Genomic DNA, 25898 nt, shown 5'->3' with positions numbered 1-25898 from the left:
AACTTTATTTTACCACAATGTTATACTCCCTTTCATGGGGAAAACAGCTGTAAGCCTGGCTGTAAGAGTGTGGTGTGGCTCTCAGAAGTCTCCAGAACAGATCCAACACCTCACTGGAGGCTGGGGGAAGTAGCAGAGGGGACGTGAGCAGAGGTACCTTGAGGGGAAGCCAGAGACCCTCAACTAGTCATGGCAGCGGCTTTCTTTTGGACACTGTCGGGTTCGGGTGCCCAGGAACAACAGGGATATACCAAGAATATAGCAGGGGCTGGTCAGTAGAAGATGGGGTGTTTGTGTGTGAGGTCCTGAGTGCAGTTGCCGGCACTGGGGGGGAAATCGGAGTTCACAGGAAGATAATAAACCTCAAAGAGAGACAAGTGGGGCCAGCAAGATGGTTCAGTGGGTGAAGGTGCCTGCCAGCAAGGCTGAGGACCTGAGTTCAATCCCTGGGACCCACAGTGTGGAAGAAGAGAAATGACTCCTCGTTTATGCTGTGGCATACGCGTGTACACACCACACACACACACACACACACACACACACACACGCACGCACACGCACACACACACATGCACACACACACACCACACACACTCATATTTCAAAGTCAAACAAGAGGCATGTGTTTGCTCGTATGTAATATTAAGAGACAGCACGGGAACACCGAGCCCTAGAGAACAAAGCAGAATTTCTAAAGAAGGCTCTAGGAGATTATGAAATTAAATACCAAGATAAAAATTGTGTATGGGTACATACATACTTGGGGGAATACTCTCATTAGGTCCAGAAGGGTGTCAAGACCCATGAAGAGTATCCAGACTGAAGAACTCTTCAGTGTAGACTGAAGGGGCAGCTGACAGGGTGTGTGGCCACGTCTGCTGATGTCCGGCCTTCAGCCTCATGGGGCTCCGCTGACTGCTGGTTCTTCACCTGGTTTTGGAATTTCTTGCTTCTTACCTCACCACACACACTCTCGTTCACACACCCCTCCCCTTTCCTCTCTGGGAGAGTGTCCCGAAGTGTGGCCCCCTCACTGATCTTCTTCCATGTAGTGAGGCTCCCTAGGGCGTCTCATTCCTTCCTTCCATTTCTCTCCTACCCCCGTGAGGTAGATATTTGTGAGCCTGACCCTTGAACTCTTCGTCACTGGGTCAGGTCATCTCGTGCTGCGTGCTCTTTTCAGGTGTCCTGCTTTGTTCCTGTTCAAATCCACACGTGTCCCCATGTGTGTGACGTTGGAGAAGCTGTTGCAGTTTTTAATCTGCAGAATGCACAGGGCAGCACACCTTGCTGGCCGGATTGAGTATGCACATGGAGCTGGCCTGCAGGAGGCGCTCTAGCCACTGCACTGCTCCTGTGTCATCCCCTCACCAAAGCTCAGCCCCAGAGCCTGGAGCTGCTCAGGGGTAAAGCGCTTGCTGTGCAAGCAGGGGGTCCTGAGTTCTGTTCCCAGCACCCACATGAAAACTAGGCACGGAGGTGTGCATCTGTGACTGTAGTTCTGCGGGGTGGCCATAGAGGTGGACAGGTGCCAAGAGTGTGCCAGCTGTGCAGTCTAACAGCTGTGAGAGACCTACAAAACAGTGGGGTGTGATGGCAGGCAGATCTCTGTGAGAGTTCAAGGCCAGCCTGGTCTACATGGCAGAGTTCCAGGCCAGTCAGTTACTCTGTCTTTAAGATAAACAACCATAAATAAGTAAAAAAGATAGAGTGCAATTAGAAGAAAATGCCCGAGTTTGACCTCTGACCTTCACATACATATACATGGATATGTACTCCTCCACCCCCCAATCAACTTGATAAGTCCCTTGCTGGGTTACCTTGACAATTACTTGTGCAAGCCTTGTTTGGCTTTTTTGGTTTTTAGTTTGTAAGGTGGCAGCAGCAAACCACTTGCTTCAAGTTATTGGGAGAATTTCCTGAAGTCGAGCCAGAAGCTTGGTGTACGTAACAAGTGCAGAGATGGAGGGGTATGGAGGGCTGCTGTGATGGGTTCTGTTTTTCCATGGGTTTATTTTGAAGCCTGAAGAAGTTGGGAAGTGAGCAGGGGTGGGAGGGCTGGCTGGAGGTGAGAAAGCCAACACATGCTGAGGGTTTATTTCTGCCCTGACAGATTGGGGAGAAAGTCTGTGGTGTCTACAGCAGCTGTAGGTTCACTCTGCAGTTTTCAGAGTGCAGTGACTGCAAGTCTGTGATGTTGTTGGTTTGTTTTTCTTCTTTATTCTTCTGGGGGCTAGCCACCAATTCCCACATAATTCACACAGAGGCTTATTCTTAATTACAAATGCTAGGCCTTAGCTTGGCTTGTTTCTAGCCAGCTTTCCTCAACTTAACTGATCCTATCTACCTTTTGCCTCTGGGCTTTTCCTGTTCTCTGTCTTCTGTAAATCTTACTCTGTGGCTTGCTGTGTAGCTGGGTGGCTGGCCCCTGGAGTCCTCCTCCTCCTCTGGCTCCTTCTCTCCTCCTGGATTTTTCCTTCTATATATTCTGTCTGCTAGCCCCACCTTTTCTCCTGCCTTGTCGTTGGCCATTCAGTTCTTCATTAGACCATCAGCTGTTCTAGACAGACACGGTAACAAAGCTTCACAGAGTTAAATGCAGCATGAACAAAAGTAACAACCTTGAAATCATACTCTGCAGCAGTGTGATGTAAGTAGAGAGCCTGTCCTTATTCCTGCTGCCGGGCCCCTTCCCAGGCTTCCCGCATGCCCATGCACATGACCCCTCTGCTGCTTTAGATCCAGTTGTTCCTGACTGGGGCTGGACAGTGATGCTTTGCCTGCTAGGAATGCAGACTCTCATTACCCAGGGTGCTGGAGCACTTGCATGTAGGATTGTGTATTTCCAACAAGTTCCCAGCTCATGGGCCACACCGAGTAGAAGGGTTCTAGAGTATTCTCAAGCTGGTTCTTTAGATGGTTCTGTGTGCCCCCATTCAAGGAGTAGAAGATTAAGGATGCTGTTTGGCATCTCCAGGGAAGCTGCTTTAAGATAAGCAGCTTAATGTAAATATGGCAAAGGTTTTGTGTTATGTTGTAACCTGTTAAATCCACCAACCAGTGTTCAAAACTCTGAGGTACAATCTGAGAACATGGTATTGTAGAAAGTGGCTAAATGGCAGGCTGACTTGGAGTAGTGGGAGGGAGAAGAGATGCTTTTCTGGGGGGAGAGGGATTTGAGACAGGATTTCTCCGTGCAACTTTGGAGCCCGTCCTGTAACTCGCTCACTGTAGCCCAGGCTGGCCTCGAACTCACAGAGTTCCACCTGCCTCTGCCTCCCGAGTGCTGAGATTAAAGGCATGTGCCACCTCCACCCAGCTGAAGAGATGCTTTTTGAGGGTTGCATGTCAGTGCATTGGCAGCTTATCATTTGGCATTTAGGAAACTCTTTTAAGCAGCAGTAGATTCATCATCACAGTGCTGGTGAAAGTTCATGAGTCCTTCACTAAGATAGAGGAAAATGGACATCGGATTCATAGTGAACATGGAGTCAAATCTGCTACCTGTGGCAGAATATCTATGCTATGATGCTCCAAAGTGCAGACACAAAACATCTTTCTCAGCACTGTCTACACAATTTCAAAAATGTCCCCAGAAAACCTCACTTACTTCTTAGCTCCCACGATCCTGGTGCTCCTCTGTGGCTTAAAGGCTGTGGGTCCCGGGGTCTAGCAAATCACAAGCACACGAGTGAGTGCCAGGGACCTCTGAACCTCATCCACAAAGAGATGACTCCCCCTTGTGCCTAGACGGGAAGCTCTCACGGGCAACTCCTTCAAATGGAAGGAAGGTGGGTGACACTTCCTAGGAAACGTGTGCCATGCTATATTTCCACAGTGTGAAGGCGGGCTGACAATACCGGGGCTTTCATTTTTGCCCATTCTCAAAGCCCTATCCTAGAGGAAGGATCGAAAACGGAGACAGAAAAAAAATAAGAAAAGGTACGGGAGGCACTGGGGATGCTGGAGGAAGATAACTAATTACGATCTACCGAGGAACTGAGTCCGAGGACACGGGGAACAGGCAGAACTAAAAATGGGGGGGAAACGGGGGGCAAGTGGCTCTGATATAAAAGGGTGGGGCCTACGATGGGCTCTGATGAAACCAACTCCGAGTTCGGGACAAAAGCAAGGGCCCTGGTGTTCGCGGCTCGACAGTTCTATCGCTAAAGTATAATGGTCACACCAAGAAACTCACGGCGGTGACTGCACCGAGTCTGGAAGACATCACTCCCCCTCCATGCCTAACAATTTCACCCAAGGGCTCTGGCCAGACCAACGCCACTTCCGCTCTCCTCGCCTCTCCCGGATGTGGTCTCGGCGGCGACTAGTCCTGTTCTGAACATCTACTTCCGCCTAGCAGATTCAGAGGGGGCTGCAGCGGGGAAAGTCACGTGACGACGCCGGTTCTGATGCTTTTGAGACCCCGCCCCCATGGCGACAGGAGGTTTAGGGAGGCCATGGGGCCAGAGGGTTGGAGCAAGTGGGCGGAGTCTGAAGGTTTAAGTAAGGGGTCCTCCTGAACCCCAACCCTTGAGTTCCCGCAGTTTGCACACCTACTCCCACCCACCCCACAAGTGATCTTAGGGATGCAAAGAGTTCGATTATTGCCCCTTTATTGATCTTAAATTACAGACCCATTCTCAGTCCCCTCCAGAAAGCTCTTTGATTGCTGAGGGTGCAGGCAGTGGCTGAGCAGAAAGGGCGGCTAGGTGAAGATGTGCAGGCTGTAATTAACAGGGGCAGGTCTCTCCTTATCTACTAACTTCGTGTCTCCACACTTGTCCAGCTTCTGGATTATTTTTTGGTGTGGTCCCTAGGAGGCATAAGTCCCTAGGAGTTTATAAGTCTTGAAGTCTTTATAGACAGGCTATGTCTGGGCTTCTCCTTACCCCTGAGCCTCTCCTTGGTACTGTGATGGGGTCCCTCATTGTGACCTTGCCGGCTCCTCTCAGAATAACTGTGTCTGATCTCAAAGGGACTGTAGTGAGTTCTCTCAGGATGACTGCGGTGGAGTCTGGAAGAAGATCTGTATAGCCTGGACTCTGAGGAAAGGTGGTGGACTCTCCCAGAAGAATTATGCCTTTTCCTGCCAGAGGGACTGAAAGGGGTTCTCTCAGAGAGACTACCATGGCTCCTTTCTGAAGGACTGCACCGTGTCCTCTGGAGGGGACTGAGATGGCACCTTTTTGAGGGACTGTGTCCCCTTCTCTCTCGTCCTCTTCTCTCTCGAGGACTAAGAGACCTCCTAGAGGGACTCCGAGGGCGTCTCCCAGGATTGGGTCGGCTCCTCCCTGAGGGACTGCGACCTACCCCCTTAAAGAGACTGTAAAGGCTCCAGTCAGAGATACTTTGAAGGGTTCTCACAGAGGGACTACTATCCTGTCTCTGGGAGGGACTGCAATGTCTCCTCTCAGAGAGATGTCTAAGCATTCTGTCAGAGGGACTGCTGTGCCTTCTCTGAGAAGGACTGCGGTATCTCCTCTCAGAGAGACTTTCCTGAATTCTCTCCAAAAGGATGCGATTGGTCCTTTCAAAAGGCTTATTACAGAGGTCCCTCTCCCTGAAGAAGCCATGTTGTTCTTCCTTGGGTGTGTGTGTCTCTTTAAAGTGGCTCTGCAGGGATCTCTTCAAATGGGAGTCAGGTTCTATTCTCTCTTGGGCCTGACATTTGGCTCCTACTTGAGAACAGTTCTTAGACTCCAGACAGGAGATTTCATCGCCATAGTTGTTCTTTGCTCTGCCGTTGACATTTTGAACTATACTCAAAGGTTGGATGACTGAGGTAACTTGGAAAGTGGCATCTCTTTCAGAAGCCATGGTCTCCAATTGCAAAGGTCTGGGTTGGAGAGAGCTCACTTGTTTTGGCTGTTGAGTTTGTCTACATTGGTCACCTGTTCCCTGCAATCTGTCCTCTTGCTTAGGGTTCACACCTGCTGACTTTTGGTGGGCAACTGGTGTGCTGGCTCCTTTGCCATCCCCTGCTAAACAATACTTACTGGGTTTTTGTTTGGGGTGCAAGTATTGGGTTGACCACAAATTGTCTGGCCTTGTCCTGTCCGCAGGCTTCTGTCCAGTATAAGCCACAATTCTATGTGCTATTTGGAATGCCTGCCTTAGGCCCTGGAAAAGCAGATGGTAGAACTTGGGCTGAGAGGATTTCTTAGCTTGTGTCTTCGAAGAAGCAGTGCTTGTTTGAACGGTTTCAACACTCTTGCTTCTTGATGGACACATGATTCTAAAAGGACTCTCTTCTGGGGTTCCACTATTTTTGTTGAGCTTTGTTTTTTGTGTTTTACGTCCCTTGATGGTTTCCTTCATTGGATATTTTAAGCCAAAGGTCTTTTTGAGGCTTGATTTCGACCATTTTTCTTCCTGATTACTTTCAAAGCCACTCTCGGATACAGAGTGAACCTGACAGAACTCACGGTGCTCAAAGTCTTCGGTGTCTGTCTTGCCGACCACACCATGGCTTCCCCATTGCTTTTTTCTGATGAGCACTTGTACAGAAGCTGGAGCCTGGGGAGATCGGGCCTGGAAATGTCTTGGCGTGGTTGGACTCTTGGAAGCTGGACGATAGATTTTAGCTTTCCTTCGTGATGGTGATGTAGTGCTCTTCCATGCATCTGCTCTTTTTCTTCCACGATGCTTTGAGACTTGAGGTCTTTTCCCAGTTCTCAGTCTAAAGCCAAGATGCAGGCGAATCTTACCATGGCCTTCAGGGGTGCTTAAGAGGTGGATCTGTGGGTAGATGAGAAGATATGGACCAAAAGCAGACTGTAACTTATGACAGCAATTAATTCCTGAACATCGGCCACACTGCAAGCAGATGGGATATTTCAGGACAAGACCTGATGAGAAAGGAGGAGGGACATTGTGGGGCACTTGACTCTCTAAGAGTTTTGCTGCTATTTTGAGCTGTAGATCTTTTAGCAGATGGAGCTGTTCTGAGATATCCCTCTTGGCCTGGGAAAGACAACTTGCTTTGAGGGAGTGGTGAGAGTCAGAAGGCCTTGTCTGTGATTCACTCTGTGAGTCTTTACTCTGATCACTGGAAACAGCGTCTTCCCTATTGTAAAGTATCTTGAGAGAAGACTCCGGCTTCATTAAGGCAGGAAACTGGGCCCTTGTACACGAGACAGACACGTTCTGAGTGACTTCCTGGAATATATCACTGAGTTTTGAGTTTGTTTTCTTTATTCCCAATCGAGTACCGGAGTATTGCTGTATTATGGAAGATGTGGATCCACGTGTCCACATCTTTAAGGGCATTCTTTTCTCATGACCATGGCATAAAATATGTCTCTGAATATAGTTTTTGACCACTGAAGTCTGTGAAATCGTCCTAAGACCCCTCTCTAGTGGGCTCTGGGAAAATGCCATCAGTTCAGCTGGAACCCCAAATAAATTCTGAGTAAATTGACAGATATCCATCGTGGCTCCTTCTGTTAAAAACGGCTGAGAACAAAGTTTCCTTTCCATAGTGGTTCCCAGGACATTTCCCAACATCAGCATATTGGAGAGATACTTCCTAGGGAGTCGCTGCCTACAGACATGACTTTCCCAGACATTCTGTTGTCTACCCAGGAAAGAACGGATAGAATTTCTTCGAGCCCCTAATCCTGCCTGAAACTCCGAGGGTAGTAATCTCAGTGGATATGGAGAATAGCTCTGGAATGAATTCTCAAATTCTTCCATTTGCTTCTTTTCAGTTGCTTCCTTGGATAGGACATCCACTTCCCAGATGTCAGGATATAGGGATCCCACAGTGTTCCCAATATCAGAGGGAAGAACCAAGGGAAGGGCTGATGGACGGAACATAATAGTGTCTGTATAGGACTCTGGAGATGGCAAAATACTAACAGCCAAGTTCTTCATAGCCAAGGCTCTTGATACCTCCGGCATTCCAGAACCCTGAAGGGGTCCTAACTCAGTTGTTTTGACACAACTTGAAATAAGTGGGATTGAAGGGCTGGGTATGAAACTAGAGAAGTAATTCTGTGCTTGTAACTTTTCTGATGTTATCATTTCTGAGTCTCTATCCTCACACACCCGTCTTTGATTCAAATCTTCAATTTCCATTACTTTAGGAGATTCTGTTCTGATCCCTAGAGAATTTTCAGCCTGAAGCCTTTGCTCATGAGTTAATACTGGAGGTTCCTCAAGTGGAGATGTTTGCTGTAAGATTAATTCTGCAAAATTCTCTTGAATATTTGCCCTTGGAGTTTGTTCCGTAGGTTTTATCATGTCTTGAAGATGTGGTCTTGGGAGTAAATTTAAACCATCCATTACTTTAATGCTAGATTTTGTGGCAGCTCCTATTGGTTCCATAGCCTGAGGATTTGGTCCTGGAGCCAGCTCTTCAGATTTTACAATCAGAAGCAGTGGCTTGGGAACCAATATAGTCTTTATAACTTGAAAGCCTGACAACTGTATTGTTTCTAAAATTTGATGTGTTGGTGCTGAGACTAATTTCTTGGATTGAACATTTTGTAACCAAAGGCTTGAAGCAAATTCTGACATTATCACATCGTGCAGTTTGGGAGTCAAATCAGCATGTTTTGACCCTTGAGAGGCTGGCTCCGGTATCATCACAGACTCTATAACTTGAAATGGCGGTCCAGGGATAACTTCCACAGATTCAGAAACCTTGGGGAGAGCAGCTGACTGAGAAACATGATGCCGTGTCTTTGTGGATTCTGTCACTTGACCTAGCTGCTTTGGACTGATTGTTATAAAGTTTATCATTTGATCCAGTGATTCAATTGGAGTTATGTTTAAAGTTCCCATGCTTGCACCCTGGGCCTTTGTTAGCCTACTTGCTACCTCCCCTGGTTGCCATGACTCAAAAGTGAGCTCCTCACAGTCTGTATCTTCCACAACTTGACTGGTTTGCTGGGTTGACAACTCTAAGAATTCTTCTATTTGCAGCCATGGCTTAGAGGTCAAACTTACAGATTCAGGAATCTGAGGTCCATGCCCTGGTGTTATCCCTGAAACAGAATCTGGAACGTGATACGATGGCCTTGGTGGTGATGCTACAGATTGTTCCCTTTGGGCTCTTTTCCCAGAGCTCACCACCACAGGTCCTAAGTCTTGAGGACACGGCCTTGGAGATTTTTCTACATGTCCAGTCTCTCTATTTACTGGCTTTGAAGGCACACTAAGATATTCTTTCCATGGTCTTACCTCACAAGTTAGCATCCTTACTTCTGCAACATGATTCTTGAGGTCAAGAACACTATCTTGTGTTTGTGGCCGTGAAGTCAGTTCCATGGGTTTTACATTGTGTTGATGAGGCTCTTGCAATACCTCCATAGGCTTATCTTGAAACAGCATCCCTGGTGCAAAAGTCCCGGGACTCTCCCCTTGCTTCTTTGGTTCACGTTCTAAGCCCATGGCATTTATATCTTGCACACGTGCATCACGGGCCAACCCCACAGTTATCAAATCCTGAATTCTTGAACCTGGGATCAACTTCACAGATTTCATACCATCTGACTGGGAACTGCTTGGGGATATCACTGTAGATTTTATCCTCTCTAGACATTGTCCTAGAGTTAAAACTGCAGATTTCCTGTCTTCTAACTGTGGTCCTGAAGGTGGTAACTCGGATTTTAAACCTTTCAAGGTAGAGCACGGAGGCAGCTCCTCATGTTCCTTATCTCCTGCTTGTATCCCCGGGGACAGCTTAGATATGATTTTCCCCAGCTCTGACTTTGACCTCAACTCCATAGATTTGATGCCTTCCAAATGTGGCCCTGGAGTTAACTCTTCTTGCTTTGAGGCTGTGATCTTCTCTACTGGTTTTATATGTCCCAAATGCTGTCTGTGGATCAATGTAGAAGATTCTACACCTTGTGCCTGTGCTCTTCTGATCAACCCAGAATGATCTGCACCTGCTAAGTGTTTCTCAGGAGTCAATTTCTTTGATTCTGCATTTGGTATCTGTGGTTCAGATGCTAGTTGATAAGACATTTTGCCTTCAAAGTTTGGTACTAGATTCCTTGTGACATATTTTATATCTTTAAAGGGTGGCTCTTGTACTATTAACTCTGGCTTCATCCCTTGCCTTTCTGGCTGTGGGGTCAACTCAAACATTTTTACACACTCTAATTGTGGCCCTGAGTTTAACTTGGAAGTCTTCACACCTTGAGGTTGAGTTCCTGGAATTGCGTACAAAAATTGGACATCTTGCAGCCATGGCCCTGAGTTAAAACTCACCTGCCTTGTATCTTGTAGGCCTGGAGTCACCTTTGCTGATTTGGGATCATGTATCCCTAACTCTGGAGCCATAGGACTCATACCATGAGACAATGATCCTGGGGTTTGCTCCCCAAATTTGACTCTCTGATATTTCCTCCTAGAAGCCAACTCAGAAAATTTGGTATCTTGGTGCCACAGTCCTGGATTGACCGGCTTAGCTATCACTCTTGGATGTTGCAGTTCAGAGGCTGGGATTGGGCGTTTCATGCTGCAAAACTCTGATAGTTCCGGAGGCAACACAAGCTTCTTATCTTCAACCTGTGTCTCTTGGCTTAATGGCAAAAATGATTCTGGCATCAATGTCTGAGGCTTCCTGTCTTGAAGCTGAACTCCTGGCATGAACTGTACACATTTGAAACCTTGGTGCTTGGCCTCTGGGATTGCATCAGAGAATCTCACATGATGCAAGCATGGTCTTATGTTTATGTCTACCGGCTTCCCAGGTTGTGGTTGTGGTTGTGGCTGTGGTTCTGGAAGCTTTGGCCCCAGGATAAAATCTGATGATCTGGTTTCTGGCCCCAGAGAACATGGTATTTCATCATCAGATTTCACACCATAATGTGGGGGGCCTGAGATGAAATTTACTGGGTTTTCCCCTTGAAGAAGTAGTCCTTGATATAACATTGGAAACTGGACACTTTGCAATTTGGGCCCTGGAATCAACTTCGATTTGACACTTAGCTGCTGTGGGCCTAGATTTAAATCCACAGATTTCACATTTGGGGACTGTGTCCCTTCAATCCGTTCCTTCAGTGATAAACTTTGTAGTCGTGGCTCTGGTTTTGTCTTTTCAGGATCTACCTCTCCTGCAGATGAAGGTTGTATTACATTTACAGAGTTCTCATTTTGCAACTGTGATTCTCTATCCATTTGCCTAGACTTTACTTCCTGGAGCTGTGGCCTTGGGATCACATCTTTAATATGTGGTTTGGGTTCTGTACTTAGTACTGCAGGTTCTACAACTTGTACAGTTGGTTCGGTGATTACTTCTGCAGACTTCAAATTTTGGGCAAAAGATTCTGATTTCTCACCTTGCACTCCTGGTTCTACACTAAACTCCAGAGATCTCACTTCTGAATATAGGTCTATGATGGTTCCCTGGGTATCATCAGCTTTAGAAAATGTCAACCTGAAGGTCTCTGTGTCTTCATCTTCTGGTTTCAGAGTTCTTTCCGATGGGTTAGTAACTTCTGCACACGGGTCTAGAGTCACCTGAACAAACTTCACATCTGGGGGCTGTGTCTCTGGGGCCATCACTCCTGAGGTCATAGTTTGCACTTCTGAATCTAGTAGAAAATCCAGAGTATCTTTAACTGCACTTCCTGTTTCTGAAGTCTCTTCCATCTCTTTTACAACTTGGGTCCCAGGTTCAAGAGTCTCTTGGAGTGGTGGTGAGCTCATCTCCACAGATTCTGAGGTCTGGCTCAATGGTGCTGGACTCATCCCTAATGATGATTGTGGCAACGGAGCAGATTCTTCCACCTGCCGGCAAGGGTCAGAGGTCACCCTTGCTTCTGAGGCTGGATGCTGTAGGGTCGGTCCTTCAGGTTCTAGGAAATGATAACTTGGTTTGGGGGTCTCTTCTAAAGATTTTGTTGCATAAAATTGTGTGCTTGGGATCAGTTCACCAACTTCCATACTCTCCACCTGTGCCTCAGGAAGTAGACTCCTACCTTCTACAAATGGAGTCTTTGTATCCTCAAGCAATGGTACAGGGGCTATCTTATCAGAGCCAGTGATTTGTGAACATGGTTCTGGGGCCAAGTTCACAGATTTTATATCTTCAAGTGATGGTCTTGGAGTCAACTCCACCATTTTTATATCTCCTTGTATCTCCTGTGATAGGGCTAAAAGAGCTTCTTCCATACCTTGAGACTGAGAATCGGAAATCAAATGCACTGATACATTACTGTGCAACTGTGGACATGGAGTCAGCTCAGCAGACTTTTTATTTTGGAGTTGTGGTTCAACTGTCAGCTGGCCAGATTTCACATCTTGAAACTGAGACTCAGGGGCCGATGGCACAGATGTCTCACTTTGCAGTTGTGGTATAGGGGTTAATTCCTCATATTGCATATTCTGCTGATGCAGTTCTTGGGCCAAATCTATACATACCACTGTTGAGGTTGGTGGTCCATATTTTTCCATTTCTGGGACTAATTCTGTGGTTATGTCCATAGATTTCATACTTTGCAATATTGGATCTGGGGTTAGGTGCTCAGATTTTACACTCTGTAGTTCTGGGGGTAAGTCCACTGAATCCCTAACCTTAGACTGTGGGATTGTGCTCCCCCCCAAATATTCCATTTCCTGAAGCAGTGGTATGACTGGCCCTACTTCAGCTTCTGGAACTTGATGCTTTTGGCCTCTTCCTATAGGTACTGCACTTTGATCTGGTGGTGCTGGGATTGTTCTCGTGGATTCCATTATTTGATGGTGTGACTGTGGTATCTCCATAGGATCCTTCACTTGTGGCCAGTTCAACCCCATAGTTTCTGTCATGTTGTGACTTTGCCTTGGGCTCACCTCTGAACAGCTTAAGTCTTGGTGCCATGGGGCGAACTCCGAAGGGTCTTTGACCTGATGAGACAGTCCTGGAGTCAGTGACACACACTCTGTGCCTCGAGATTGTGGCATAGTCCCCACGGAGTCTCGAACTTGACCCTGTAACCCAGAAGGCAATTCCAGAGCCTCTTCGATTTGAGGCTCTACAATTTGTAGTGGTGTGATCATTTCTGTGGGAGATGCCTGGACTAGTGGGGTCACCTTTAGAGCATGCAGGGACTGACCTGACGGTAGTAGGTCATCAGTCATTCCTGATGGTTCCAGGACTTTAGATGGTGGCTGTGGAGGTATGCTTCTAGATTCTACAGTTCCTACTGGGACAGTAGTAGTTGGAACATCTGGTTGAGCTGACACTGGGGTCAAATTTTCAGCTGGAGGCTGTGAGCCTTGGATCAAAGCCCTAGATTTAGTAATGTGTGGCTGTCCTAGTGGAATCATCTGCATGAAATCCATTGCTTGTTTTGCCACTGGAGATACTTTTGTATCTTCAGTGGCTTCAGGCAGTGCACTTGAGCTAATTTCCATTGCATTTTCATGTACTGGACTGGGAGTAATCCTGATGTGTTTTGTGGCTTGATTCTGTGACCCCAAGGTCATGGTCAGTGTTCCCATGTCTTTATGCTGAGGCTGTGGAATCATTTCCACAGCTTCCACAACCGTCTGCTGTGGCCCTCGACTCATACTTCCTGGTCTTTTGGCTTGATAGTTATGCAGTGTATCTGTCTTCACTGATTCCATGACTTGGTATTGTGGCTTTGGGGCTATTCCTACTGGTTCTATGCCATGTGGACTTAATTTGTCAATCATCCCCATGGAATCTGTGACGTGAAACAATGCCACAGGAGTTACCTTCATGTCATCTGTGACTTGACTCAGTCTTGAGGCCATGCTCTTTAATCCCGTGGTTTGATCCTGATGATGGGTTACTTCTATCGGTTCAATTACTTCATTCAATGGCTGAGGAGTTATACTCACTGTTTCTGCTTGATTTGGTGGCTGTGGGGAAAACCCCACAGAGTCTATCACCACCGACTGTGGTTCTGGGTTTATTCCCATTAAGTCCATAACCTGAAGCAAGGCCAGTGGTGTGACCTTTATGACATCAGTGGCTGAAGGTGGTATCTTGGGTGTCAGCTCCACATTAGTTAGTTGTGCCTTTTGTGTCTGTACCCTTTTTTCTGGCAGACCTATCACCCTCTGCTCTATATTCAGCTCTAACACATGCTTTGAATCCTTTTTCACTAAAGCTTGTTCTTCCTGAATTATGTTAACCTCTAAATTTCTGGGAGATGGAGTGCCTGGTGATATAACTAAAGGATTATATCTAAGTTCTTGGCGGTCATCATGGGGTTGTGACTCCCTGTTTGAGGGAAATGGCTGTGAAATGATTGCTTCCGTCCTATGGACTTCAGAATTCACCCCAATGTTCATGTGGAGATGAAATGATGGAGGATCTGGAGATGTGTTGGTATTTTGCTCAGCACTCTGAGGAATGAGTGTAGGTAACTGAGTTTCCGGGAGCTCTTCTTCAGGGACTCCTTGTACATCCATCAAATGATTGAGTATGTTCCAGGATTTCTTCACGGGCAGAGGCACCACTTCTTGCTGCAAAGTAGAAACCTTCTGAGACATATGTCCTTCCAGTTCTCCTCTGATCAAAGGAGAGAGCTGGAGTGGAGCCCATACCAGGGGTCCTGGACTCTCATCCAAATCAGAATCTGACCCATGATTTGATTGAAAATGAGTCTCTCCCTTATCTTTTGTTTTCTCTTGCTCACAAGGATCTAAGGATTCTAAAATAGAGCTAATGAAGGAATTTTGAGCTTGTAAGGGAGGAAGAAGTGTCAAATTCGGAGAAAGAGCTGATTTCTCAGGATCTGTCAGCCGAGAAGTAGGCAGGGCTGTGCCAGGGCTCCTGGGCATAGATGGTTCCTTCTGGGAGGAAACAGGTCCACTATCGCTCTGGAATTGCCAAGCTGTTCCTTCATGAAACATTGGAAGATAAGACAGGCTGGAGCTGTTGTTGGATGATGCAGAGGACATGCTGTAGTCAGTAGAAGGCTTTCCCTTTTTACAGTAACAGCTGGGTGGGACAGCCTCCTGAACCACAACATCAGAGACGGAGGAAGAAGTCACATCTCGGGATTCTGAAACATTCAGCTCCATAAGCGTTGATCTGAGAAACAAAGAGAAATGTTTTCATTTTCTTTGGAATCAGGAGGGAAATTAGAGAGAAGGAAGGGAGCGGCTATTTCAAATCCAAAATATTTCTGGTCTAAGGGAGAATGAGGGAAAAGAGGGGTTGCATTCACAAACGTCAATCATTTATGTAAAGAATTCCTCCACCAAGAGCAGAGGAGACGAGTCCGTCAGTAGCGTACATGCTATACCAATAGAGAAGCTGAGTTCCCTCCATAGAGCCCACAGGAAAAGAAAAGAACACAGTGCCCCAGTGCCGGGCAAGCAGAGACAAGTAGATGCCCTGGGCCTCACTGGACAGCCAAGAATAATCAGTGAGTCCCAGGGAGTGACTCTACCTCACAACACAAGGTGGATGGCTCCCGAGAAATGACACCCAAGTTTTACACAACACACACACACACACACACACACACACACACACACACACACACACACACACACACACCTGTGCTTGGCTTGGCCTGAGTTTGAGCCCTAAGACTCACATGTTGGAAGGAGAGAACTGACTCCTGTGGCTTGTCCTCTGACTGCCACATACATGATGTGGCCCTCATGCACAAAAATACAACTGAATTTTTTATATATATACATATACATATACATATACATACATACATGTATATATATTTACACAGTGAGGCCTAGAGAAATAGCTCAGCAGTTAAGAGCAGTGACTGAGTGACTGCTCTTCCAGGGGACCCAAGTTTGAATCCCAACACCCACATGGTAGGCCACAAACATCTGTAACTCCAGTACTGGGGGATCTTATACCCTCTTCTGCTCTCTGTGGGCACCAAGCATGCACGTGGTGCACATACTTACAGATAAAACATAAAATAAATAAAGCTCACAAAATAGTTCTCCACTGCTCCTCAAACTAACTTTTTCCTTTACCTCCTTCCTTTACTCTTTCTTCTCTCTCCCCCCCTCTCTGTCCCCTGCCTAGTAACTCTGTTTCCTGACCTTGCATTATCCAGATGTTGGAAGATCTGTCGCAGACTCCTGTCTATTGACCAGAATACATATTCCTGGGTCCAGTTGGTAGGAAGTCCTGAAATACTGGACACAGCAGAGGATGTCAGTGGGATTGAAGTGACATTACAGGAGGAATAGAAGGATAATTTAGGAGGGAGGAAGTTGGTCTCAGAGTAAATCAAGTCAGAGTGCCAGGTGTTTTACGTAGAGCATTCACAATGAAGATGGTGTCATGGGTAGGAATTTTATTCCTGTGGTGAGCCCCAATGAATATAATGTTTGGGGGACAGGGTTTGTTTCAGCTTACAACACCCAGGTCATTCTCCATTGCTGAGGGAAGTCAGGGTAGGAACTCAGGGCAAGATGGATTCAAGAGGCAGGAGCTGATGCAGAGGCCATGGAGCTGCTTACTGGCTTGCTTTCATGGTTTGTTCACCCTGCCTTCTTTTACCCCCTGAGACCACTAGCTCATGCGTGGTTACCCACAGTGAGCTGGACCTACCCACATCAATCATCAATTAAGAAAATCCAGCCGGGTATGGTGGCTCATGTCTTTAATCCCAGCACTCGGGAGGCAGAGACAGGTGGATCTCTGAGTTCAAGGCCAGCCTGGTCTACAGAGTGAGGTCCAGGACAGCCAGGGGAAAATGTACTTGCCCACAAGGCAATCTGGGGGGGGGGGGGGCAATTAAGGTTCCCTCTTCCAAAATGATGGCAGCTTGTATCAAGTTGACAGGAAACTAGTCAGCACGGGTATCTGTCACAGGACAGTCTGTAGACAGGCTCTGCTTACCGTGTCAGATCAGCTGCACTGACGTTCATCTCTGTTTCTTCCAACTGTGAAACTGTAACAGGAGCAAAGAAACTGTTAGCATAGTGACTGCTGACATCATCTAACAGAACCCCCTTCATTTAACAATTAGGGGAGCAAAGATGAAGTCACATCCATCGTGAAGCTGAGGAGTGTACACAGCACACCTATCGAGGTTTGTTTTGCTTCTAAAGCATACTATCCTGTCTTCGCCATGTCCTAGAAGTGACCCATGAGAAGCCCGGAATGGGAACACAGCACTGGGGGACACAGAGATCCTGATACATCTTCCCCTTCAAAGATGGCCATCCCACATCCACATCCGTGGTAGAGGAGTAAAGGTAATGGACCTCCTGCACCAAACTCTGGTTCATCTTTGTCCATTCTCCTCTCCCATATTTTGGGCTCTACATGAAGATGTAGGGACAGAGAAGCCCGAGGAAAGGAAACAATGGAGGATGGAGCTGTTTGACTGACTTTGGAAGGAAAGATGTCAGAGAGATGGGCGTACTCTCCAGGCACACCCTCTTTTTCAACTTTCTTCCCCTTCAAGTGGAAAGAGTCCTAAAGCAGGTCCACAGTTGATCAGTCATCAGCCTTGAGCTGACCCATAAGGATAGAACCCTTCTGACCTGTGAGTTTCCGGATCTGTTTTAGAGATGTGTTTTGTTGCTTAGGAGCCTAGAGAAACACACAAAGAGAAACCCAGTCAGGTTTACGTTCTGGTTTGGGGATTTTATTGACAACACATCTAATCTTACATAGGGGATAGTGATATATTTTATCAGTTGTCATCTGCAACCATATCATTAGTTACCATCTCATTTATTTCTTTGTGAACAATGGATTAAATATCCTAAGGGACCAGCAAGATGGCTCTGTGGGCACAGGTGTTTGACACCAATTCTGATGACTTGAGTCCCATCTCTGGAGCCCTCATAGTAAAAGGAGAAAAGCATTTGCACAAGTTATGCTCACCTCCACGTGCATGCCATCTGTCCATGCATGCACCCACATGCAAATTAGTAAGTGTTTAAACAAACCTAAGTCCTAGATTATTGTGTGTAGACCTGAGACTCTAGAGGTAAATATGAGTCCTGTGCTCTAGAGACTTGCATTAGTAAGGAAAACAGCCAAGTAAACAGGTAGGATGCCATGTGGGAGCCAGCAAAATGGCTCAGTGGCTGAAGGCATCTGTTGCCAAGCGTTGGCAACCTATGTTCAATCCCTGTGGCCAGTATGGCAGATGAAAAGAACTGACTTGTTTAAAATAACCCTGGACTTGAATTATAACCTATTTTTATGCTCTAGTGTATTATTTCTCCTGCAATTGTACATAAAATGGCTTTACATTAAAAAAAAGGGACAAATACTATAGAATTGTATTACATGAAATATATAGAATATACAAATTCATAGAAACAGAAAGATTAGACGATATCTCAAGATGGAGAAGAAAGGAATATAGAGCAATGATTTCCTAAGTACAGAACCTCTGTTTTGTGTGATGGAAAAGTCCCACAATGGACATTAGTATCAGGACATAATATCATGAATATAATAAATCAATACAATTAATATAATTAATGAATATCATAAATACAGTTATTGAATCAATACTGCGAATGTAATCAATGAATACCACAAATGTAATTAATATCGTGAGTGTAATTAATGAATACCATGAATATAGATAAATAAACAAATAAATAATAAGAAAGGTCTGCTAGTCACCAAAAGTAACCACAAAAAGAAGTGTAAGGGAGCAATTTACTGGACCAAAAATTAAGACATACCATAAAACAAGTTCATAAGAACAGGAGCAGGCAGGTGGGATTTAAAAACAAAAAAGTTCTGAAATAATCAGGAGTCAGAGGCAGAAGGATTTCTCTGTGTCAATAGTGAGTTCCAAGACAGCCAGGGCTATATAGAGAAACCTGTCTCAAAACAAACAAAAAACCCAAAGCCCAGCTCTGAAATAAATTCACTTACATATGTCAGCTTAATTGAAGAGAGCTCCACATAGTGACAAGAAATGATTCCATAGCTGTGATAAGTGATGTCAACTTGCCAAAATCTAGAATCTTGTGGACCTGTGCCTCCGAGCATGCCCATGGGGAACCGTCTTGATAACCATACCTGGGGCGCCACTGTGGTGGCGCCATTCTCTTACTGGGATCCTAGACTGTGTCAGTGGGGAAAGAGAAGTGAGCTACAGTTTGGACTCATCACTCCTCTCTGCTTCTTTACTGCAGATGCAACGTTGACTCGCTAGCCTAAGCCCCTGCAGCTGTGACCTCCTCTACCACGATGGACCAATGGACCATAACCTTGGGTGATGGTGAGCTGAAGTGAGCCCCCCCCCCCTTTAAGGCTCTTTTGTTAGGGCATTCTGTCACAGCGACAGAATAGAAACTAAGACAGTGGAAAACAGTGAGAAAAATAAAAGTGGATCATTTCTCAATACAGGATTCAGAGATGGGCTCTAAGTGGGTTGAGAATTCAAATGTTGAGGGGCTGGAGAGACGATTCAACCGCTAAGAGCACTGGCTACACTTACAGAGGACCCAGGTTCGGTTCCCAGCACCCGCATGGTGGCTTATAACTTTAACTCCAGTGTCAGAGGATCTGATCTCTTATGACCCCTGGAAGTACCAGGCAACATGTGGTGCGCATGTACACTTACTTGCAGGCAAAATCCTCATATACATAAAATACAAAAAATCTCTATTTTTATAAGAGAATTCAAGTGTGGAAAATAATGTGAGTTTTTGGTTTGTGCATGTACACGTAGGTACACAAGTGTGCAGAGGTGTGCCTGCTTATGTGGCATGTGCACGTGGAGGTCAGAGGTTAGCCTCAGGCATCATTCCTCAGGTGCCACCCACCTTGACTTTTGAGACACGGTCTCTCATTGGCCTGGAGCTTGTCAAGATCTGAACTATCTGGACAGGGATCCCCAAGAATACGCCTGTCTCTACCCCCACCCCAGTGCTGGTGTTACAAGTGTGTGCCACTGAGCACAGATCTCTTACACAATTCTAGGGATGGAAGTCAGGACCTCACGCTTGCAAAGCAAGTACTTTACTGACTGACGGATCTCCTCATCCCTAAAAACTGCTTCGAAGCAGTCTGTTCTTTGACTTAATAACTAGAAACTCGTGAAAACTGAGAAGCACTGATATGTAAGTTTTAGGACAGCAGAAGCCGAAGAACAGCTGAATTAAGTAGATTCAAAAATGCTGAAAACAAGCCGGGCGTTGGTGGCGCACGCCTTTAGTCCCAGCACTCGGGAGGCAGAGCCGGGCGGATCTCTGTGAGTTCGAGGCCAGCCTGGTCTCCAAAGCGAGTTCCAGGAACGGCACAAAACTGCACAGAGAAACCCTGTCTCGAAAATCCAAAAAAAAAAAAAAAAATGCTGAAAACAGAAGAGGAAGATTCTTGATACTTGGCCCCGAATAAAAGAGTTACCATATCTGCATGAGCAGTAGGGAAAGAGCTGCCGTGTTCTTAGAAATACAGGGCACGAGAAAACAACAGCATAAATTCTTGAATGTGCTATAAGAAAACAAATGCCTATCTAGACTTGTACTTAGTGGAACTACTCAAAAATGTAAGATAGAGTGGAAAAATTTGTCAATAAACATAAACGCAGTACACCTACTGGGCTGGCCTGAACTTACAGAATGATGATGAATCTGAGTGTTTGGAATTTATCCAAAGAATGTATAGAGGTTAATGTGACAGAGACACATGCCCATCAGCATTTCCTTCAGCACTATAAATAATAACTGAGTTATGGAACCAAGCTATGTGTCCAACAATGGAGGAGTGGATGTTAAATGTGTGTGTCTACACAATGGACTTTTTCTGTCACCAAGAACAAGGTTACATAGTTTTCTCAGGAAAAGGGATGCAACTGGAACTCCTATAAAGCAGCTAAGCCAGCCTCAGAAAGACCAACATCAAATGATTGTTCTCCTTTGTGGGTCCTAATTTCATAGAGTACATAACCTCACAGATGTAAACATGCCATGAAAATAGAAATGACTGGAAGAGTTAAGGACACTGTGGGGAGACAGTGAAGGAGAGTGGGGAGGGAGGGGACTGTGTGCAGTGTAACAGTACCAGATACAGTAGATACACACAGTGAAATGATGTTTAAATAATGCAGGACCGTTTCAACATAGCACAGTGGTCAACACACTATTCCGTACTAATAACACAAAGTGGGGGTTGCCATGGTCATAGAGGTGGTGCAGAAAAACCAAACATGTACTCATGTGGTTTGTTTGCTTTTTAAGACACTCAGTAAAGTAGAAATGCCTGGGAAATTCCCCGACATACATTGGGTCCAATGTTATCCCCCAACTTGATATGTTGAAATCCTAACCCCCAAGGTAATGTATTAGTAGATGGGGTGTTTGGGAGGTGGCTATGTCATGAGATGGAAAAACTACAAAACACTGTTGTAGAGAGTAAATAGTAAATAACACATCCTTTGTTCATGATCAGAAGGTTTGATGGTAAAATGGCATTACCAACACAATCTATAGATTCTTTGGAGATGCTGTGTTTGGGCTTGGGACAATGACATTAACTCTTACTCAAGTTTGTCTATGAATTTCAGAGGAGCTATGAGAGCCTATTTCTTAACCTTAGTATATCCTCCTTTGGAGAGTGTGTTTGTTTCTGTGTGTGTGTGTGTGTGTGTGTGTGTGTGTGTGTGTGTGTGTGTGTGTGTGTGTGTGATAAAGAACAATCTGGTCTTTGTTCCAGATTCTGGTACAGAACTCCAAAAACCCTTGCAATTCCATGAGTATTGAGGGCATCTCTTACATTAATGAGATGGATATTCAGATTTGCTTCTATTTTTCATTGAGGAAGATGGAACAATCACCATTCTAAAATCTAATTCAGACCTGACCAATCAATATATTTATGCATAGATGTATAAATCCCAAACAAAATATCAGCAAACTGAATCTAATGAATCTAATTAAAGTATTGGGACCAACATTACAAATGAGTTATACGTATCCTAGGAATTCACACCTGGTTTATTATCTTACATTCTCATGCAACTCAGTACATTGAATGAACAAGAAAAAATATATGACCATCTAAATAGAGGCAGGAAATATACTTAATATTTAGCACCCAGTATAAAGAGATTTAATTTAAAATTTTAGATTTTTTTAAATTAACACCAATCCTTGCTAAAACTTTTTTAACTTGGGAAAGAATATATGAAAAACCACAGAAAACATTATACATAACTGGTGAATTACTGAAAAATGTCCTTGACTTAATAAAGAGGCAGATGCCCACAACACATTGCTACTGAATATTGTACCTGAAGTCATAATCATAAATGAAGGCAAGGAGAACCAAGATATAAGGTTGGAAAAGAGGCAATAAAACTTGTTATTTACACATGGTATAATTTAGAGAATATTCCTACAGGAGAATAAAGTCAAAGTGATACACTTAGGGTTCTCTAAGCAGCTCATTATGGAAAGATCTGTTGTATTCTTGGGTTTCGGCATCATTTGTATAAAATGGTATTTACAAGGAGTGGTGGTAGTGCACATCTTTAATCCCAGCATTTGGGAGGCATAGGCAAGTGGTTCTCTGTGAGTTCAAGGCCAGCCTTGTCTGCAAAGTGAATTCCAGGGCAGCCAGGGCTACACAGGAAAACCCTATTTCGAAAAACAAAAACATAAAAAAGAAATTATAATATTATACCAGGTCTGTGGATGTAGTTCAGTGGTGGACTGCTTGCAGAGAGCACAAGACTCTGGATTTGATCCTTAGCAATAAAATAAATAGATAGATATAGATGATAGATATAGATAGATAGATAGATAGATAGATAGATAGATAGATAGATAGATAGATAGATAGATAGATGATAGATAGAGATGATGATAATGATAGATAAAAGTAAAATGCCATGCCAAATCACACATTATGTGCCTCATGATGATTATCATTACCTATGAACTACGTCAACTCTTCCTACCAGAAAACAAATTCTGATAAATCTTAGAACCAACTTTCTCATGGTTCTAATTCATGTTGAGCTGCTGAAATAGAATACTTGTGATCAGCTCATTTATGAATGAGAGGTTTAGTTGGCTTCATGGTTCTGGATGTCTAAGAGCCTAGTGCTAGCATGTCCTTCCCTTCACGTGAGGATGTCTAAGATCCTAGTGCTAACATGTCCTTAGCTTCACCTGAGGTCTTTGTGTAGCTTCAACTCACAGCAGACAGAGGCAGAGGAGCAAGTGGATGTGTGTGGAAGACAAAAGGGGTCCTGACTCCTGTGGCAGCAAACCCAGTCCTCAGAGAGTGAGGAGCCATGCCTGTGAGACCTTACTCAGTCTAGAAAGAATGGCATTAAACCCGCTTGAAGGTCGCACTTTCCAACCCTGCTCCCCTGGCAAATGCATTTCTACAGGAGTTCTGGATAAATCTCAACTCACTCACATGAAGTACCAGAGGCAGCAGTGTGTGAACTGACAACATGGAGGGGGCATTATAATTTTTCCTAATTTCAGAATATTTTAGACATGTGTACAATCAAATATAATCATACCCACCCCTCCCCACTCCAACTTCCCCCATACATACCCCACAACATATCCACCTCCCAACCTCATGCTTTTCTCTTTTATAACCCACTAAGTCCAATTACTGTTGCCTATATGTGTATGGCTGCACAGCATGGGTATTTGATCAACAAAATGTTGATTGTGAAATCTAGAGAAATGACCCTTTTATCCAATACATGGATGAAACTAATAAAAGAAAAGAGAGACTCTGTAGATTAGAATACAGAAACATATTGTTCAATCTCAACATTCAATATTGAGTTGGGCTAAATAATAATTTATGCCATTAAATAACTGCGTGACTATTGGAATTTAAATGCTGGTGGGTATGTGAGGTATTAAGGAATTATTCCAATTTTATTGTTACATTTTTAGGTGTAATAATGATACTGTGATTAACCTGTTTTTCTTTTCTTCTTTTTTTTCTTTGTTGAGAGGGGCATTAGCTCAAAATATACATACTAAAACATTTACCATGAAATTATTTCTGATTTGCTTCAAAATGATTGAGTGACTGGTCTATGAAGATTCATCAGACCACCTTTAATTTTTTCTCTTATACTAAGGATTGAATGTAGTGCCTTGTTCAGACTCGGCTCGTTTACCAATTCTTTGTGCCTTTGATTTGCCTGAAATTATCCTTAATAAAAATCAAGGAAAGTCGGGTCGTGGTGGCGCATGCCTTTAATCCCAGGACTTGGGAGACAGAGGCAGGTGGGTCTCTGTGAGTTCAAGGCCAGCCTGGGCTACAGAGTGAGTTCCAGGAAAAGCACAAAACTACACAGAGAAACCCCATCTCAAAAAACAAGAAACAAGGAAAAAAATGGACCCGAGATAAAGCTCAGTGGTAGAGTGCTTTGCCTAGCATGAGCAATGACCTGAATTTGATCCTTACATACACACACCTAACACACACACACACACACACACACACACACACACACACACACACACACACACACACTGCACAAATGACTTGAATAGGCAGTTTACAAGAGAGAATTTCCAAATGGCTAATAAACCTGAGACGTTGCTCAGAGTTTAGTTATGGGGGTTGCACACGAAATCACAATGCAATACCACACACTCACTGGAATCACTAAAATAAGAGGTGGATGTGCCAAGTCTGGGCAAGATGGCAGGATGTGGGGGAGCCAGTCACTCATGGTCTGCTCACATGATCGAAAACTCAGAAGAGGCATGACCTACTAACGTTAAACACGTGTACCATGAACTCAAACAATTCTCCTCCTCCTGGAAATAAAAATCCCACAGCAAAGTACCACTTGATTTTCTTTGTCTCGTCATATAATTATAAATCTTTCTTTATAAAACAGACTCACTCTCCTGTCTGCCTCCCATCCCGTGATGGACAATATCCACAGCACCCTTACCACATTCTTTTCCCCAAAGTTATGTCATCTGAATGTCTCACTTCAGCTCGAGCTCCTACACATCACTTTCTCAGTATCTAGTACCTTCTGCCTCAGTGTCTATTTGATAATAGATCCCAAAGCTACCGTTACTACTACGTCCTTCTTTTCTTCTTCTCCTCCTCCTCTTCCTTCTTCTCCTTCTCCTTCTCTTCCTCCTCCTCCTTCTTTCTTCTTTCTTCTTCCCTCTTCCTCCTCTTCTTGTTTTTTTTTTGAGACAGACTCTCCCTGTGTACTCCTGGCTGTCCTGGAGCACACTGTGTAGACCAGGCTGACCTCGAACTCAGAGAAACTCCTGCAACATGCCCATCCTAAGGCTTCTTGAAATGAATTAAGAGAAAGGCAAGGTGGGCAGTGGTGGCTCATGCCCTCAATCCCAGCACTTGGGAGGCAGAGGCAGACAGATCTCTGTGAGTTCAAAGCCAGCTTAGTATACAGAGTGAGTCAGGAGAGCCAGGGATACACAGAGGAACCTTGTCTCAGAAAACCAAAACAAGGAAGGAAAAATAAAAGAGGAAGCCATCTATCAATGCTGTCTCAACCCCCCTCTCCCCCACATCCAGTTCTTCCTACGGCCCAGAGGATGGGCATTTAGACAAACCTATAGGGTTTCAGGATGGAGAGAGTGAGTATCCAGAGAGAGTGGCTATCACATACCTCTGTCTTGGCTGCCACCTTTGTCTGGCTCTGATACCTAGAAAACAACACCCATATTCCACAAACCAAGAAACCAAGTAGCATAAGGCTGAGATGTGTCGGCAGTGGGAAAACGAGCCCCCATATTAGAGACATTTCTCAAGCCTATGCCCCCTCCACTACAGAGTTTCTGTCTCTAGACTGAGATTTCATGACATCACAATAGGCAGTGCCAGGTAAAGCAGTGCACACTCAGGTCCCAGCTGATGCCCTTCCCTGTGGCTGACCTTGCTCTGAGCTCTAATAGCCAAAGCTCAGGGGAGAATCCATCTATGAATCTTCTAGGGTCCAGCTAGACAAACTCGTCACTAAGGAAGGAGTGGCGAGGTAAAG

The 25898-nt window shown here is 45.0% G+C and overlaps 2 protein-coding genes across 3 annotated transcripts in view; one reads left to right on the top strand and one right to left on the bottom strand.

Moving 5' to 3' along the window:
- LOC143270186 (putative Polycomb group protein ASXL2) overlaps positions 1-7425 on the top strand; it is a 342260-nt gene extending 334835 nt beyond the window's left edge. For both annotated transcript variants that reach the window (XM_076559139.1, XM_076559140.1), the window contains exon 8: positions 86-7425. In XM_076559139.1, coding sequence (XP_076415254.1) covers positions 86-407 — 322 coding nt within the window. In that variant the 3' untranslated portion in view covers positions 408-7425. The remainder of the gene's footprint in view (positions 1-85) is intronic.
- Positions 4600-25661, bottom strand: LOC143270179 (uncharacterized). Its single transcript, XM_076559120.1, has 5 exons — positions 25527-25661; positions 17452-17500; positions 16802-16853; positions 15997-16092; positions 4600-15007 (listed from the first exon to the last, which is right to left on the bottom strand). Exons 1-5 carry the CDS (start codon positions 25659-25661, stop codon positions 4834-4836), a joined length of 10506 nt encoding a protein of 3501 aa, XP_076415235.1. The 3' UTR covers positions 4600-4833.
- Positions 25662-25898: the final 237 nt, after the last annotated feature.

This window comes from Peromyscus maniculatus, chromosome 22 (genome assembly GCF_049852395.1).
Source record: "Peromyscus maniculatus bairdii isolate BWxNUB_F1_BW_parent chromosome 22, HU_Pman_BW_mat_3.1, whole genome shotgun sequence".
NCBI classification, from domain to species: domain Eukaryota; kingdom Metazoa; phylum Chordata; class Mammalia; order Rodentia; family Cricetidae; genus Peromyscus; species Peromyscus maniculatus.
Note: the sequence above shows the minus strand (reverse complement) of the source record. Positions and strands in the feature narration are given on the sequence as shown.